General features: G+C 38.6%; 1 protein-coding gene across 3 annotated transcripts in view; it reads right to left on the reverse strand.

Moving 5' to 3' along the window:
• The window catches only part of MINDY4 (MINDY lysine 48 deubiquitinase 4), a 65,837-nt gene that overhangs the window by 33,859 nt on the left and 18,802 nt on the right, over nucleotides 1–13,176 (reverse strand). For all 3 annotated transcript variants that reach the window (XM_015618457.3, XM_015618458.3, XM_015618456.3), the window contains 8 exons: nucleotides 12,940–12,998; nucleotides 12,098–12,207; nucleotides 11,008–11,124; nucleotides 8,323–8,411; nucleotides 4,723–4,824; nucleotides 3,647–3,710; nucleotides 2,593–2,658; nucleotides 2,219–2,286 (listed from right to left, as the gene is read on the reverse strand). In XM_015618457.3, coding sequence (XP_015473943.1) covers nucleotides 2,219–2,286; nucleotides 2,593–2,658; nucleotides 3,647–3,710; nucleotides 4,723–4,824; nucleotides 8,323–8,411; nucleotides 11,008–11,124; nucleotides 12,098–12,207; nucleotides 12,940–12,998 — 675 coding nt within the window. The remainder of the gene's footprint in view (nucleotides 1–2,218; nucleotides 2,287–2,592; nucleotides 2,659–3,646; nucleotides 3,711–4,722; nucleotides 4,825–8,322; nucleotides 8,412–11,007; nucleotides 11,125–12,097; nucleotides 12,208–12,939; nucleotides 12,999–13,176) is intronic.

Genomic DNA, 13,176 nt, shown 5'->3' on the forward strand with positions numbered 1-13,176 from the left:
AGAGTCCTGGAATGGTTTGGGCTGGGAGGGACCTTAAAGCTCGTCCAGTTCCACCCCCAGGCATGGGCAGGGACATCTTCCTCTGTCCCAGGATGCTCCAAGCCCTGTCCAGCCTGGTCCTGGACACTTCCAGGGATGGGGAGTCCACAACCTCTCTGGGAAATAAACATCTTTAAGACAGATCATTACACTAAAACTAGAAAAAAATCTAAGTGCTGTCAACTCCTCAGCTAAAATTAAATAATCTTTCTATTTCAGTGCAATATGCACACAAAAATAGGGACAACTGCAACTTCCATGGAGTTTTCTGTTGTAAAAACCTGCTGATTTTTCTGTTTTTAAAAAACCCCAAAACTGGGACAGAACAATTCCAGGGAGATCTATTAGTGGCTGAAAATTCCATTAGCTAAACCAGCTCTTATTTGTCTTCAGCTGTTCATCCAGAACTATGCCAGTTATGTAAATAATTGCTTACCATGCTGGTAACACTCTCTGAATGGTACATATTTCTTCAGGATATCAGCACTGAGTTATTTGTCTTGATATTTTTAATATCCTAAGAGAAGCACGGTGACACAGGCAGCTAAATCGATGGCTGAAGATTACATAAACAAAACTCAGTTTGCACTTCTAAAAAAATAAAATTTGTGCCAAGGTCTGAAAAACAGAACACACTTTCCATTGTGTTTAAAAGCAGAAAAATTCCCATTTCTTGTAAACAAAAGATAGGTACCAGTGCAGTGTCTTACACAGCACCAGCTAGAGGAGAAACAATACTCTAAAATGAAGTTTTGTGAGAAAATCATGACAACTCCTCAAAATAGAACTGCACTTCTTAAACTGTTCTGACATTCTGCATCAGATCTGTAAAAATATTTAGATAGTTTAAAATGTAAGCAGGCACCATAAGGAATTGTCACGTTCACTTTAGACACAGCTCCCCCAAATAAAAACACAGATGATTGATTGGCCTTGTCATAATCCATCTGGTAGGAGCTGGGAGGTGATGAGGGAGAATATATCCTTGCTTAAATTATTAAAGAATATTTATCATTTTATAGCAAGCAAAGCAGTGCAGACAGCAGCAATTATGAACCTATAGATCATTACTTGCACAAGGAACTTTATTCATCTGAACCTCTCTGTTGTAACCAGCTCAGAAAAATGAGAATAAATGGCATGTGCCCCAAAATTATCACATCATTTGTGTTAGAGCACAAAAGTGGAGTCAAGCCAAGGGCTGTAGTGTTACTATAAGCAAAAGAAAGGGAGAAATTACAATAAAACCAAAAAAAACTCAATTTGCAAACACTTGCTGGGATCCCAGCAGATGAGCAACTGATTGTGGGTCTCAAATTTGGACTGAGCTGCTGTTTCTTGTCAAGACAACGCAGAGCTGCAAGAAATAAAAGCTTCCATGAATCAGACTGGTGCTGCTTTCAGGCACAGTTGCTCTCTCTGTGTCACTTGTCACTGCAAACTGGCAGGGAGCAGCTTCCCCTTGCTCCTGGGGACTTTCACAAAAGGGAAAATTTGACTCAACGAAGGAAGGATTTACATTCTGACCCCCTGACACCCACAGCACCACAGAAACACCTTCACTCCGAATAAAAGCTCAATTAAATGCCACACTGTGCTTGGGCAAGCCTCAGTGAGTTTTGGAAGAGGTTATGATGACTTCCCAGGAGTCAGAGATCAGAATATTCATGACAGCAATAAACTGAGACCAGATTTGTCATACTTTACTTACAGCTACCTAAAAATTAGCTGTATAACCCATTTTATTCTGCCTTATCACTAACAGAGAGACTGGGGAAGTCAGCACAGTCAGGTCATGCCCTCCTACCTAAGATAGCTCAAGTATATGAAATAAATAACCTTTTAAATGAGTCTTGCTTAAAATGTCAAGGTAGGGAGAACAAAAATCTACCCAGACACGAAACCTAATGTTGAGCTGGAGTATTTGATACCAGATGTGGTGGACTGATCCCTACAATAGAGATATATAGATATCTCTAATTATACACACACACAAGTGTGTGCATACAACAAGAAAAGCCAAGATTAGGTGAATAAATCTGCTTAACTGCCCCAATATTTATCAAACACCAGGACAGATTAAAAAGGGCAGAGATTTGAGCACACCATGGATTTCTGCTCACTTTCCACAGCCCACTTTGCTGTGCAGTTTATGAAACAAGGCTGGAGAGGCACTCACAGGTTGATGGATCTTGATAAGATGACAGACACAGTCAGGAGGATGCACCCATAGGGACCAATTTCAAACTGAAAAAGAAGAAGTGTTATTTTGGTCTTATTTTGTTTGTTTGTTTGTTTGTTTAGCTAGGGTTTTTTGGTGTTATTTTGTTTGTTATGTGTAAATTTTTTGCCTGATCCTCCAGAAATGCAAATGGAACTGAAGGCAGGAAGGAATTGTTGTGATTTATGCTAAAGCTGAATTTGTTGCTGTGTTTGTTAAAGTCCATAAAGTGCTAGAAACAGTGCTCAGAACACATTTTGTGAGACTGATAGACACCAAGGCTGGCAGCTGAACCATAATTTGTTTCATTAATACATAATTAAACACAGTACCTGGTGAATATTCTGCTGCAGAAATCCAATCAGATCCTCATATCTTGTGGCACTGTGAAGTATTAGCTGGGAAGAAATGCAAGAAGGAAGAAAGGTGACTTAAAAAAACAGTAATTCATTTCTATGACCTGAAAGCTGAAATGAAGCAACCAAAACTTTCAAACTGCCTGGAAAGATCTGAACTAACAAAAAGAAATAAAGATCTAATAAAATCTACCTCTTACTGTTGTCATTTGGCACAGAATTGCACCTCAGCACCTCATATATTCTGAATTTTTCAACGCTGCTTTTTGATGATGTTTAAGTTTTTTGAACAGACAATTTGATTCAAAATTTTAAGCATTGCCTATGCAATGAAAAATAATTCCTAGAACAGAGGAATACTGAAGCTTCAGAAGACACAGGATGGGCAAGAAGCTCAGGGGTTTGTACTTAAACAGTGAGACATTTGTCACACTCAGAGATTATGAGTATTCTTATTTAACATGAAATCCAGGAGAGCTCACAGATCCAGGCCCTCACTTCAATATTCTTTGCCTGTTTTTCCACCTTCAGATGTTTTGAGGCAGCTATTTCCCCATTTAGGAGGCCAAAAACATTTCCTCCAACCACTGGAGCCTGGCTGAAGGCACCTCTGCTTGCAAAGCCATCAGAGAGCCTCAGATGGAAACACAGCATAACTGGAAAGTGTTCTGCCATATGGAGCTTCTGGAGGGGGAAAAAAGGCAAAGAATTCAGTGTAAGACAAGAAAAAAACAGTGCCTTTTCATGCTCATGGTCAATTGGAAGGGCCCACGTTCATTTTTACTGTGTGTCATTAAAAGCAGGCAGAGCTTTTAGGTTTGGAAGGCAAATGGGGAAAAAAAAAATGGATTTCAGAGAGCCCACAACCACTGGGACAACTCAAGTTATGGGATTTTATTTCCTGTTGGGTTTTGGATCATAACTAATTTGATTTTAAAGTGCTTGGAGAGCAAGAGAAATCAGATTTATTGAACTGAAATAGGGAAAGCAAAAAAGAGGATCTGGAGATGGGAGTCACACAGAGCCTTACAGTTTCTAGGATTCCATCTGCCTTGTATTTCCCTGTGGGAGTGAACTGCTGTCTTCCTGATGGCCTGAAGGGAATTTTCAGACAAAATCCATGTTAAAAGGAAGAAAATGGCATTAAAGAGAAATCAACATGTTATGTGAGCTGAATGATGTGCCAAAGATTTGCACTATTATTATTATTACTATTATTATTATTATTACTATTACTATTACTATTATTATTATTTTAATTGCTTTTAAAAATTCTTGTAAATAAGTTTATATTGCAAATCAAACTTGTATCAGTGAATCAAACACTTTATCTGTGCTGTGCTCAGTCTAACATGAATTACAAGTCTCTCCATAGAGAAAGAGGATAAATATAAGTTTAAGATGTTAATGACAATTTTTACTGCTAAATATTTTTAGAGCAATGACATTCAAACAAGCAGAAGAACATACATAAAATATCATAGAGGAAGCAGGTTTGAGATGTAAAAATATGTGAAATATCATTTGAAATGTCTTTGAATTTTCTGTTTCTATTTCAGGTTTACAAAGGATTTCTGTGCCCCAAAACCCCTCTGTTACTTTGCAGCTATCTTAGTTTATCTAATAAAGGAAGTTAATTATGGCCACAAAACCTGACTCACTTTAAAATGTCCTTTAGGTTCCAGTGCAGCCAAAGCTGGGATCTGAAAGTTGGGTGTTTTGTGTACAAACACCTTATAATAAGCAGCCTTATTGCATTGCATAAACTAAGCAGGCAAATACAGCAAAAGGAGCTCAATTCCAGCCATAACAGAATATCCTGCAGTTCAGGAGCAGAATTCTCCATCTGGAAAAATAACTCTTAATAAAAAGATTTTGGATACAATCAATTAAATCCACAGGATCTTTCACAGCAACCTCAAAGTGTTTTGTCTATTCTGCCCCAGCTACTGGGGCAGCAGAAACCACATTTTGCATCACTCCTTAGGCCTTTTCAGGTGGCATAAATGCAGCTCACAAAGCATTTATATTTTAAATTATGTAGGTTTGGGACAGATAAAGGTGTAAGAGCAGTGCCCAGTGACTAAAAGTGCTTCTCCTACTCACAGTGCCACCAGGGCTTTCTCGTGGCCCCCCGCACGCCACAGGATGTCAGCGAGAGCCAAGGAGAGGCACTTGGTCCTGTGAGCTTCTGAGGGCTGGAGACAACTGCAGTCCAGGAAATAAAGGAGAGAAACAAGCACCAAAACGTGAGGGCAAACAGATTCACAGCAGGTTTGTCCCAAAAAGAACAAAAGCATCCTTAGAGACAGTTTGGTAACGATTAATAGCAAGGCTCCGGTGAGCTGCGTCAGAAAATCTTTATTTAGGTACCTCAGTTCCTCTACAGCTGAGAAAGATGGCCAAAAAGCCCTGTGAGTTGAAGAGGTTTTGTCAGTGGGGAGACATTCCAGGCTGAAAGTACAGCTGAATCCCACCTTTCTCTGGGAATCAAGCAGCTGGATGAGGCCACGAGAGCACTCACTGCACCCCTGAACTGAGACTTCTCAGCATCCCCAGAGCCCTCAGGAGGGAGATGCAATTGGGGTCACCGATTTTGGAACCATTCTCTGAGGAGAAACCTCATTTTAGGCATTTAAGAAGGCACCTTGGACCCTGAGGATAATCAGACCCAGTGAAGGGAGCTGTAGGGAGAAAAACTCCCTGTTTAGATTGCTGCAGATCAAACTGGGCACACGGGGTGGGTTTCCTCTCAAGTCAGAAGGAAAACATTGGAAGGACATTATTGCACCAAAGTCAAGTGGGAACAGCTCTGTGCTGCTTTTTGGGGACCTCTATGAGTTTCTGTTGCTCCTAATGCTGGTTATAAATAAATGTCAAATATAAATTTGGTTATAAATAAATGTAAAATTGCTATGTCTGTGTGTTCTGTGACACTGCTCCTGTCATACAGGTGAATTTAAGTGATGAAATTCACAGTCTTCACTTCTAGGAGGTCATTACTTAAGCTGGTGCCTGATCTATAAGGAATGATTAAAATTAAACTGTTTTTATCATTAAAAGCAATGGATGAAAATCAAGAGTAAATAAGGTATGATCAACAACAGGAACTGGCTAAGAACAGATGTGTTATCACACCCTGATCTTCTGAAAGGAAGAGTTCCTCTTCCACAGAACATATTTTTAATTGCTTGGACAAAAAAGCAGGTAAATGTTTCAGGGAACAATCCCATACTGGCAAATAATGGAGAAGAGAAGCTACCTCATCCTTAGTCCTGCAATAAACCTTTCAATATTCTCCAAGGTGATTCTTTTATGTTTTAAACACAATTTTTAGTTTCTAAAGGCATTCATACTTAATTTCTGAGTATTTTATTTCTTAACTCTTTTAAACAAATCTACACCACAATGCTTTTACCCACTACTAAACTTTCTCCAAAGAACTGTCTGCAATAAATGCTGCTTGCATCTTTTTTAAATCAGGTGAGCCACAAAGTCAGGACCTAAAACATTACACAAAGTGGAAAACTGGCAGATTTGGGAATAAACCAAATATCCAAGAGGCTGAAGAAGTGGCCAAAAGATCCCATGGCCCTGGGAAGAACATAACTGGAGTTTTCTCTAGTGGCTTCAAGAATGGCACTCTTTGAAATTCAGATTTTATCGGTTTCAGAGAGTTACCAGCCTGGGAGATGAGGACAAAACCTGTTCCCACTGTTTGAGTAAAAGATCTAATAATTCAAAAGACTAAACAAGAAACACCAAACGTCAAAAAAATTAAACAGACTTTCAAGTTCAATGTCTGCCTTGAATATAATGTTCATTTAGAGAATGTTTCCCTCTCTGAAGGATGTGAGATATGAGAAATAATTGGTGAGAGTTTTCAAGTGAAAAAAATAAATATAATCACAACTTTCTCTTATCTCTGCCTGTGTTCTAACACAGACACCCAGAAATTCATGGGAATCACAATTTATGTGTCTGAGAGAGGCAGCAGAGGAAGAAGGAGATATGATAATTATTTCTTGAATGTTGAAGAAGCCTGAAATCAAACACTTCTTGTGAAGTGGTTGATAATTGGAAAATCCACGTTAGAATTTGAAAGGAATATTTATCCCCTTCTGCCTGCTGAAAGTTTCTGCCCATGGCAAACACAGCATAAGAAAAGTATGTTTATCTCATGAATAAAACCAAAAATCTTTTAAAAGATGTGGATAATAAGAGAGGGAAAACCAGGAGAGGCAAATCCTGCTGAGTAAACAGGATGGCACGAGGTGGACACCCAGTTTAAACCTCCATCCACCTATTTGGGTGGCACACAATTTTATTTCATTTATGATCTCTGAACCATGCTGCAAAAGGGAAATTAATATCTTTATTTTCACTAAGGATGACCTGAGGCTCAAAGGGAACAAGGAGCAGATGATCAAAGGCTGTCCTCAAAGCTGAAAGAAATTCTTGTTTTTCACAACCAGAAATAATTCTTCAGTGGAGATTCCTGGTCATAAAATCTAAATATGCACTGAGTTTCCTGCAAGAAAGTTTCTGAGGTTTTTCTTTTATGTAGAGAAGAACCTTGAAAAGTCTGCCCTCGTTATAATCTCAATTTTAATCCTAAAGTTTTGCAGGGTAATTTCTGTCACTTCCCATCCTGGATGCTGAAGACAAATAATGATGTTCTACAGGCACCTGTTTCTCTCCAATACTGATGGAAATCAGCCCAAACAATGAATTTGCAGTAAGGCTAAGCCAGGCAGAACTAAGGAATATCAACAGAGACCACAGCATTTTCCTACACAGTTCCAAGCAGAAAAATGGACATTTAAGGCCAAAATTTAATATAAAAGGAAGATTTTTATATTGTAAGGTAATGAAGTTCAAGAAGGATCTCAGCATGAAAGTTTCTCTTTCAACTAAATCAAGCCACAGTAATGGAGGTCACAAATAAAAGAAGGAGGTGGCAACACAAACCAGTAAAATGATTTTCCTTTTGTGGAGGCTTTGTGGAATATTTCTTTTGTAATGGACTTAATGTCTTATTGAAAACAAAAGGCAAATAATATATGAAAGCTGGTAATAAGGTAGTTTTTGAGGCATTATTTTCCTGAACTGAATTCAGTAACCCATGTTCCTTTAGCAACGTGACAAGCACATTATTATTATTATAGCAGTCCAAGCAATTTCCTTGTCAGCAGCAACATCTCACAAAAATTCCTTTAAAGCAAGCAGAAAATACACAGAATATAAATTCAATTTCCATTAAGGAGTTTAAACAGGAATGATCAAATACAGTTAAAAGAAAAAATAGTCATTATAACTTTAATTTTTCAACCCTGTTGAGATTCTTAGTGTCAAACACTGGATGAACTTCATGGTCTTTCAAACTTTGATTACTTTTTTTGTTTGAAATCCAATTTCCATGAGGACCTTGAGGCTAAACAATTTTCACTGGCCTCAATTCAAGCTGGTTGGTTTTTGTAGAGGTTCTTGGGTTAATCACAAGCAATTACACAAATAAGACACCAACTTCTACATTCCTACAGTTCAATGGGAACTAAACACAACTAAATCAGATGCTGCTTTCTTTCTCTCTCTCTGAAACAAAAAGTTCAGAGAGTTCAAACTCAAAAGGCTGAGTGGCTGCAGCAGAGAAATAGGGTTTTTTTTACTTTTGTAGGGAAAATTCCTGAAGTGTCACTGCCTTACCGGGTGTCTTTGTTCCTGTTGCTGTCTGCAAAGATCAGCTGCTGCAGGACACAGGCTTGGACAGCAGCCAGAACTCCACATGGACCACCCTGGGGGGAGAACAGGAGCAAAAAGCTGATGGGTGCTGGGGAGAGCCCCTGGGAGCTCCCATCCAGCCCAAATCCATCCTTGCACCTCTCTCTCTCCAGACATGACTTCACAGATCTCTGGGGCTTTGTGCAAGCCCATGAAAATCAGTGTTTTTAAGTGTTTTTGTGGTTCCTATCCTTCCTGAAAAGACCCAGACATCTGTAAGGTCAAAAGAAATGTGGGGTTTTATTTAAATCAGGGATATATGAATTAAAAATCTCCTCGTCCCTATAGAGCTGAAGTGTGATTTTCAGAGAGAAATAAAACCTGAGTGTTTTCCAAGGACCTCCTCTCAGCACCTCGAGTTCCCACCTGCACCACTAAACAAAGATTTCAGGTTCCAGCACAGCCCTGTGCACCCCACATCCTTCCTCTCTCCCTCCCTTCTCACTGGGGAAGAGGAAGAAAACCAAGAAAGTCTGAACCTTTCAAAATTTGATAGTGAAATTTGAAAGTGAATCTTTCAAATTATCAGTCTGAGAGGGGAAAAAAATCACAATAGCAAGCAATGCCATGGAAATAAATGTTATAATAAATAAGAATAAATAATTTAGAAATATATATTTTATAATACATATATAAATATAAATAAATATAATAAATATAAATAAATTTTATGGAAAGCTGGTTTGGGCTCTATGCAGGAGACAAGGCTGACATCACAATGCCACCCATGAAAATCCTCTCAAAACCCTACAGAAGGAGGGAGAGGAGTTTCTGTGCTGTTTTCACACAGAAATGTGATTAAAGGATCAGTTTAACTCTCTGATTGTCCTAAGGGCAGCACCAAGGGAAGGGGACCTGCAGGAAAATTCAGTGTGGAACTTAGAAAATAACCTAATTCCTGCAATTAGGAAACAGCTTAGACATCGACATCTTCCCATTTCTCGTTCATATTTTACATACTCTGCCTCTCTAGATTTATTTAAGTAACTGATGAGTGAATAATCTGAAATATATCAAGGAAAAAAGCAAGATTTGTGTCAGTCCATCAGAGAGAGCCTCCCAGTCAAAAAAAGAAATGACAGGATTTATTCTAAATACCTTCTTACAGCACCACAAAAAATTAACATAAGAATTGAACAACTGTTCAGCTGAATTGAATTTTGTAAGTGAGAAGGAAAGATATTAATGAGCTGAGAGAGGCACAGTCTAAGCAAAACACTATTCCTGCACTGAATTCATGGTGGGGAATTTAATGGCCAGTGAGTGGCTGGAAGTGATGAGATATTCTTTCTCCAGGCTGGAAACACCAAAGTAACCTTTACTGTGGGCCAGTGACCACCACTGCCAAGACTCCTTTTGGAGTTTAAATTAAGATTTAATATCTTTTTTTCCTACTAGGCTTTGTAAGATAGGCAGCTGTCTTCTGATATCACCAGCCTAATGAAATATTTAACCAGACTGAGGGAAGTTAATTAAACATCCTAATGACATGTTTATTAGCCATTGTCCTTTCCTCAAAGCCTCTCTTCCTCTCATTTCTGTATAATGGTCTGCTCCTCTCAGGCCAGATAAAGATTTTCTGCATCAGCACAGAGGCTTAATGAGTGTTTTGTAAAGAGGAGCCTACAAGTATTTACTGAAGTCCTCAGATCCTGCTCCTGAGGGGAGACACCTTGTGTGGATGCCCCAGGAGCAACTCCACATCAAGCTGGGGAGGATCCATTCTTCCACAAGGTCTGGTGGGTTTTGGGGGAAGCTCCACGACCCCGTGGCACAAGGGTGGTCCCTGGGCTGAAATGTGAATCCAAGGTGAAGAACAGAGAGCAGGGAGGGGTGAAGCACTGGCTGTGAGCCAGGAGCTCAGGCAGGGCTCACAGGGAGAGCTCAGAGAAGCCACTGAAAGCCCCAGGTCAGAGAGCACCACAAACATCTCCCTGGGATGGGCATGTTCTGTCCAGGCTGGCCCAAGGCGTGGCACGGTGCTGCTGCCAGCTGTGGCCACCACGGGGCCCTGCTGGCCATTCCAGATGTGCCCACTGCTGGATGTTGCCAGGGAATTGATGAAAACCTCGCTGTGGGGAGAGGCTGGGCTCTTGTGGCTGCAGGAGAGGTGAGCCCAGCAGCAGTGCCAGTGTCCCAGGGAGCCTGCAAGGTGTTTGTCCCTTTTATTCTAGGAATGAACCTCAACACCTGACCCCAATATCTTCAGGAAGTAAAAATCCCCATGTGATTTCCCAGGCAACTCTTGCTCCATCTCATTTTAACTCAGATCAAGCTTGTTTAGCCCCACAGATCATTTTTCTCTTAAACTCCACACTTGATTTATGCTCTTTTATTCTTTTACCACCACTAGCTTTCAGCTGCAGTGGCTCCTCTTCCTCCCTGTGAATAATTCCCCATCACACACACACAGATTTGCACACTTTCTGCAGCTCCTCCACCCATCTCAAGTCTCCCATCACAACTTGACAAGGTGACAGCACCCACTGGAAAGCAGAGTTTAAAGAAAAAGTCTTTAAAGAACTGATTTTTTTTCTCTGCTGAGGCACACAGCCTTTGTGAAGTCAGTGTGAAAAGCAAAGATCACTGTTAGGAAGGAATTTTCATTACCTTTTTCTGCACAATGCCGTATTTTAGCTGTGGGATATTGTTAAATGTAAAACTCTGCATTTTCCATTCTTCACTGAAGCAACAAAGACTAGAGCCAAACAGAAGATTTTTTAATTCCTATAAAAGAAAGGGGAAAAAAAAAATCTCATTTTAAAAACAAACCCAGAACACAGTAATTTGTAGAAAAGAAAGGAGGAGTGTGGAAGGGTAATGACTAACTCTGCACAACCACCCTCTTCTGTTTTATCCATACTGTAAATAGCAACACCCCAATGAAAAGGAGCAATATTTTCCTTTTCCTGCCATATTCCTTCCACTCATAATGCTGGGAGCTGCTCAGCACTGGAAAATATTTATGTCTGATGTCTGGGGCACAGTTTCCCATGAAAGCATCCCAGAACACTGCCTGGAATTGCACAGCTCAATGCTGACATGAGGGAGAAAAGGATGAGACAAATGTTAATCAAACATTTGATTTCTGTATTTCAGGTGGCACAAATCCAGACTTTGGCCCTGAACAACTGCAGACCAAGACCATCCAGCAGTAGCCAGGCTGAATAAATTGCATTCATGCTAAAGCAGAGCTCAGGAAATAAGAAAAGACTACTCAGGGCTGCTAGAGTTACTCCAAGCTGTTTGATCCAGAAATTAAATTGGAAGACACCCTCGTTTTATTTGGTCTGGGTTTTTTTTCTCCTCTGTCTGAATGGGAAGGAAAAGTATTTAATAATTTTATCTCTGCTCAAAAGAAAGGAGATAAATAAACAAGGCAGAAGCAGTGAGAGGGTAATAATAAACCACTGTCAGTTGAAAGGAGTGCACAACAAGCACATGAATAACTGACTAGAGGAATTAAGGAAATAATACAAGCTTAATTAATTAAAGCTATTATCTGTGCTTCAAGTGGGCTGATGCACGAGGGTATTTTTCTGAATTGAGCCATCCCTATATTTGTCACCTGGATAGGGAATTCTCTGGAATGCAGCACATGTCCAAAAGTACAACACAGAGCCACCCACTGCAGCTTCAGCTAAGGCACCTCAAATAACATCCTCACAAATCTATTCACATTTACCATAATTAGTCTTACTTTTGCAAGAGAAATATCAATTGCCTTTGATACTATTTGAAGCATATAGAGTGTTGAAAGATCTGCAGTCTTATTAACTTCTCCAGTTGTCTCTTCATCCTTGACATCAACTGAAAGGAAAAAAAAAGCAAGTGTTGGATGGCAAGAATTTCCTCAGTACTCTCAGTGCTAGGGGATCATCAACATGAAAATTAACATCTATTGCCTTTATAAAATGGAAAATATAAGATAAGAAAGTAAGAGATAATATAATATATATTATGTATTATATGTTATACATTATATTATACATATATTATATATAATACAATATATATATGCTATTTATTATGTTATATTGTATATAATATTATATATCATATTGTATATAATATATAATATATAATATATAATATATAAGATATAAGATATAAGATATAAGATATAAAATATAAGATATAAGATATATAATATATAATACATTGCATATTATATATTGTATATTGTATATTATATACTGTATATTGTATATTGTATATTATATATTATATATTATATATTATATATTATATATTATATATTATATATAATATTTTATATATTAAGAGATAAGAAAAGATAAGAAAAGGTAAGAAAAGATAAGAAAATAAAAGAAAGGGTGGATAAAAATACACAAGCCAACCTTTGTTTCTTTATTTCCTAATGATTTCTTTGTCTTACCTGAAAGTTTATAGCAAATTTATAGCAATTGCTCTAAAGCAACTAAGAATTACAAAAGCAGCCACTCCTACGTATTTATTTGGCCACAGCTGCTCTGAACAATAAAAAAGATGGGAAATCCAAACAAACTTGACATAACTTACTCAATTCTAGGACTTCTTTCATCTGGTCTTCTTTATAGCCAGTGGATGTTGGAGACTTCCTACATGAAAATAAGTCAAGAAATGAAGGACAAAATGTTCATTTTAAATGAGAAAAGTTGTTTGAATAAACAACAAGACATAGGGAGCATGCCCACACAAGGATATACCTTTTACATATGTGGGGGTGTGTGCAAATATTTATATATATGGTGTAAGAAATAAATGGTATTGGAGAAA

This window comes from Parus major, chromosome 2 (assembly GCF_001522545.3).
Source record: "Parus major isolate Abel chromosome 2, Parus_major1.1, whole genome shotgun sequence".
NCBI classification, from domain to species: Eukaryota; Metazoa; Chordata; class Aves; order Passeriformes; family Paridae; genus Parus; species Parus major.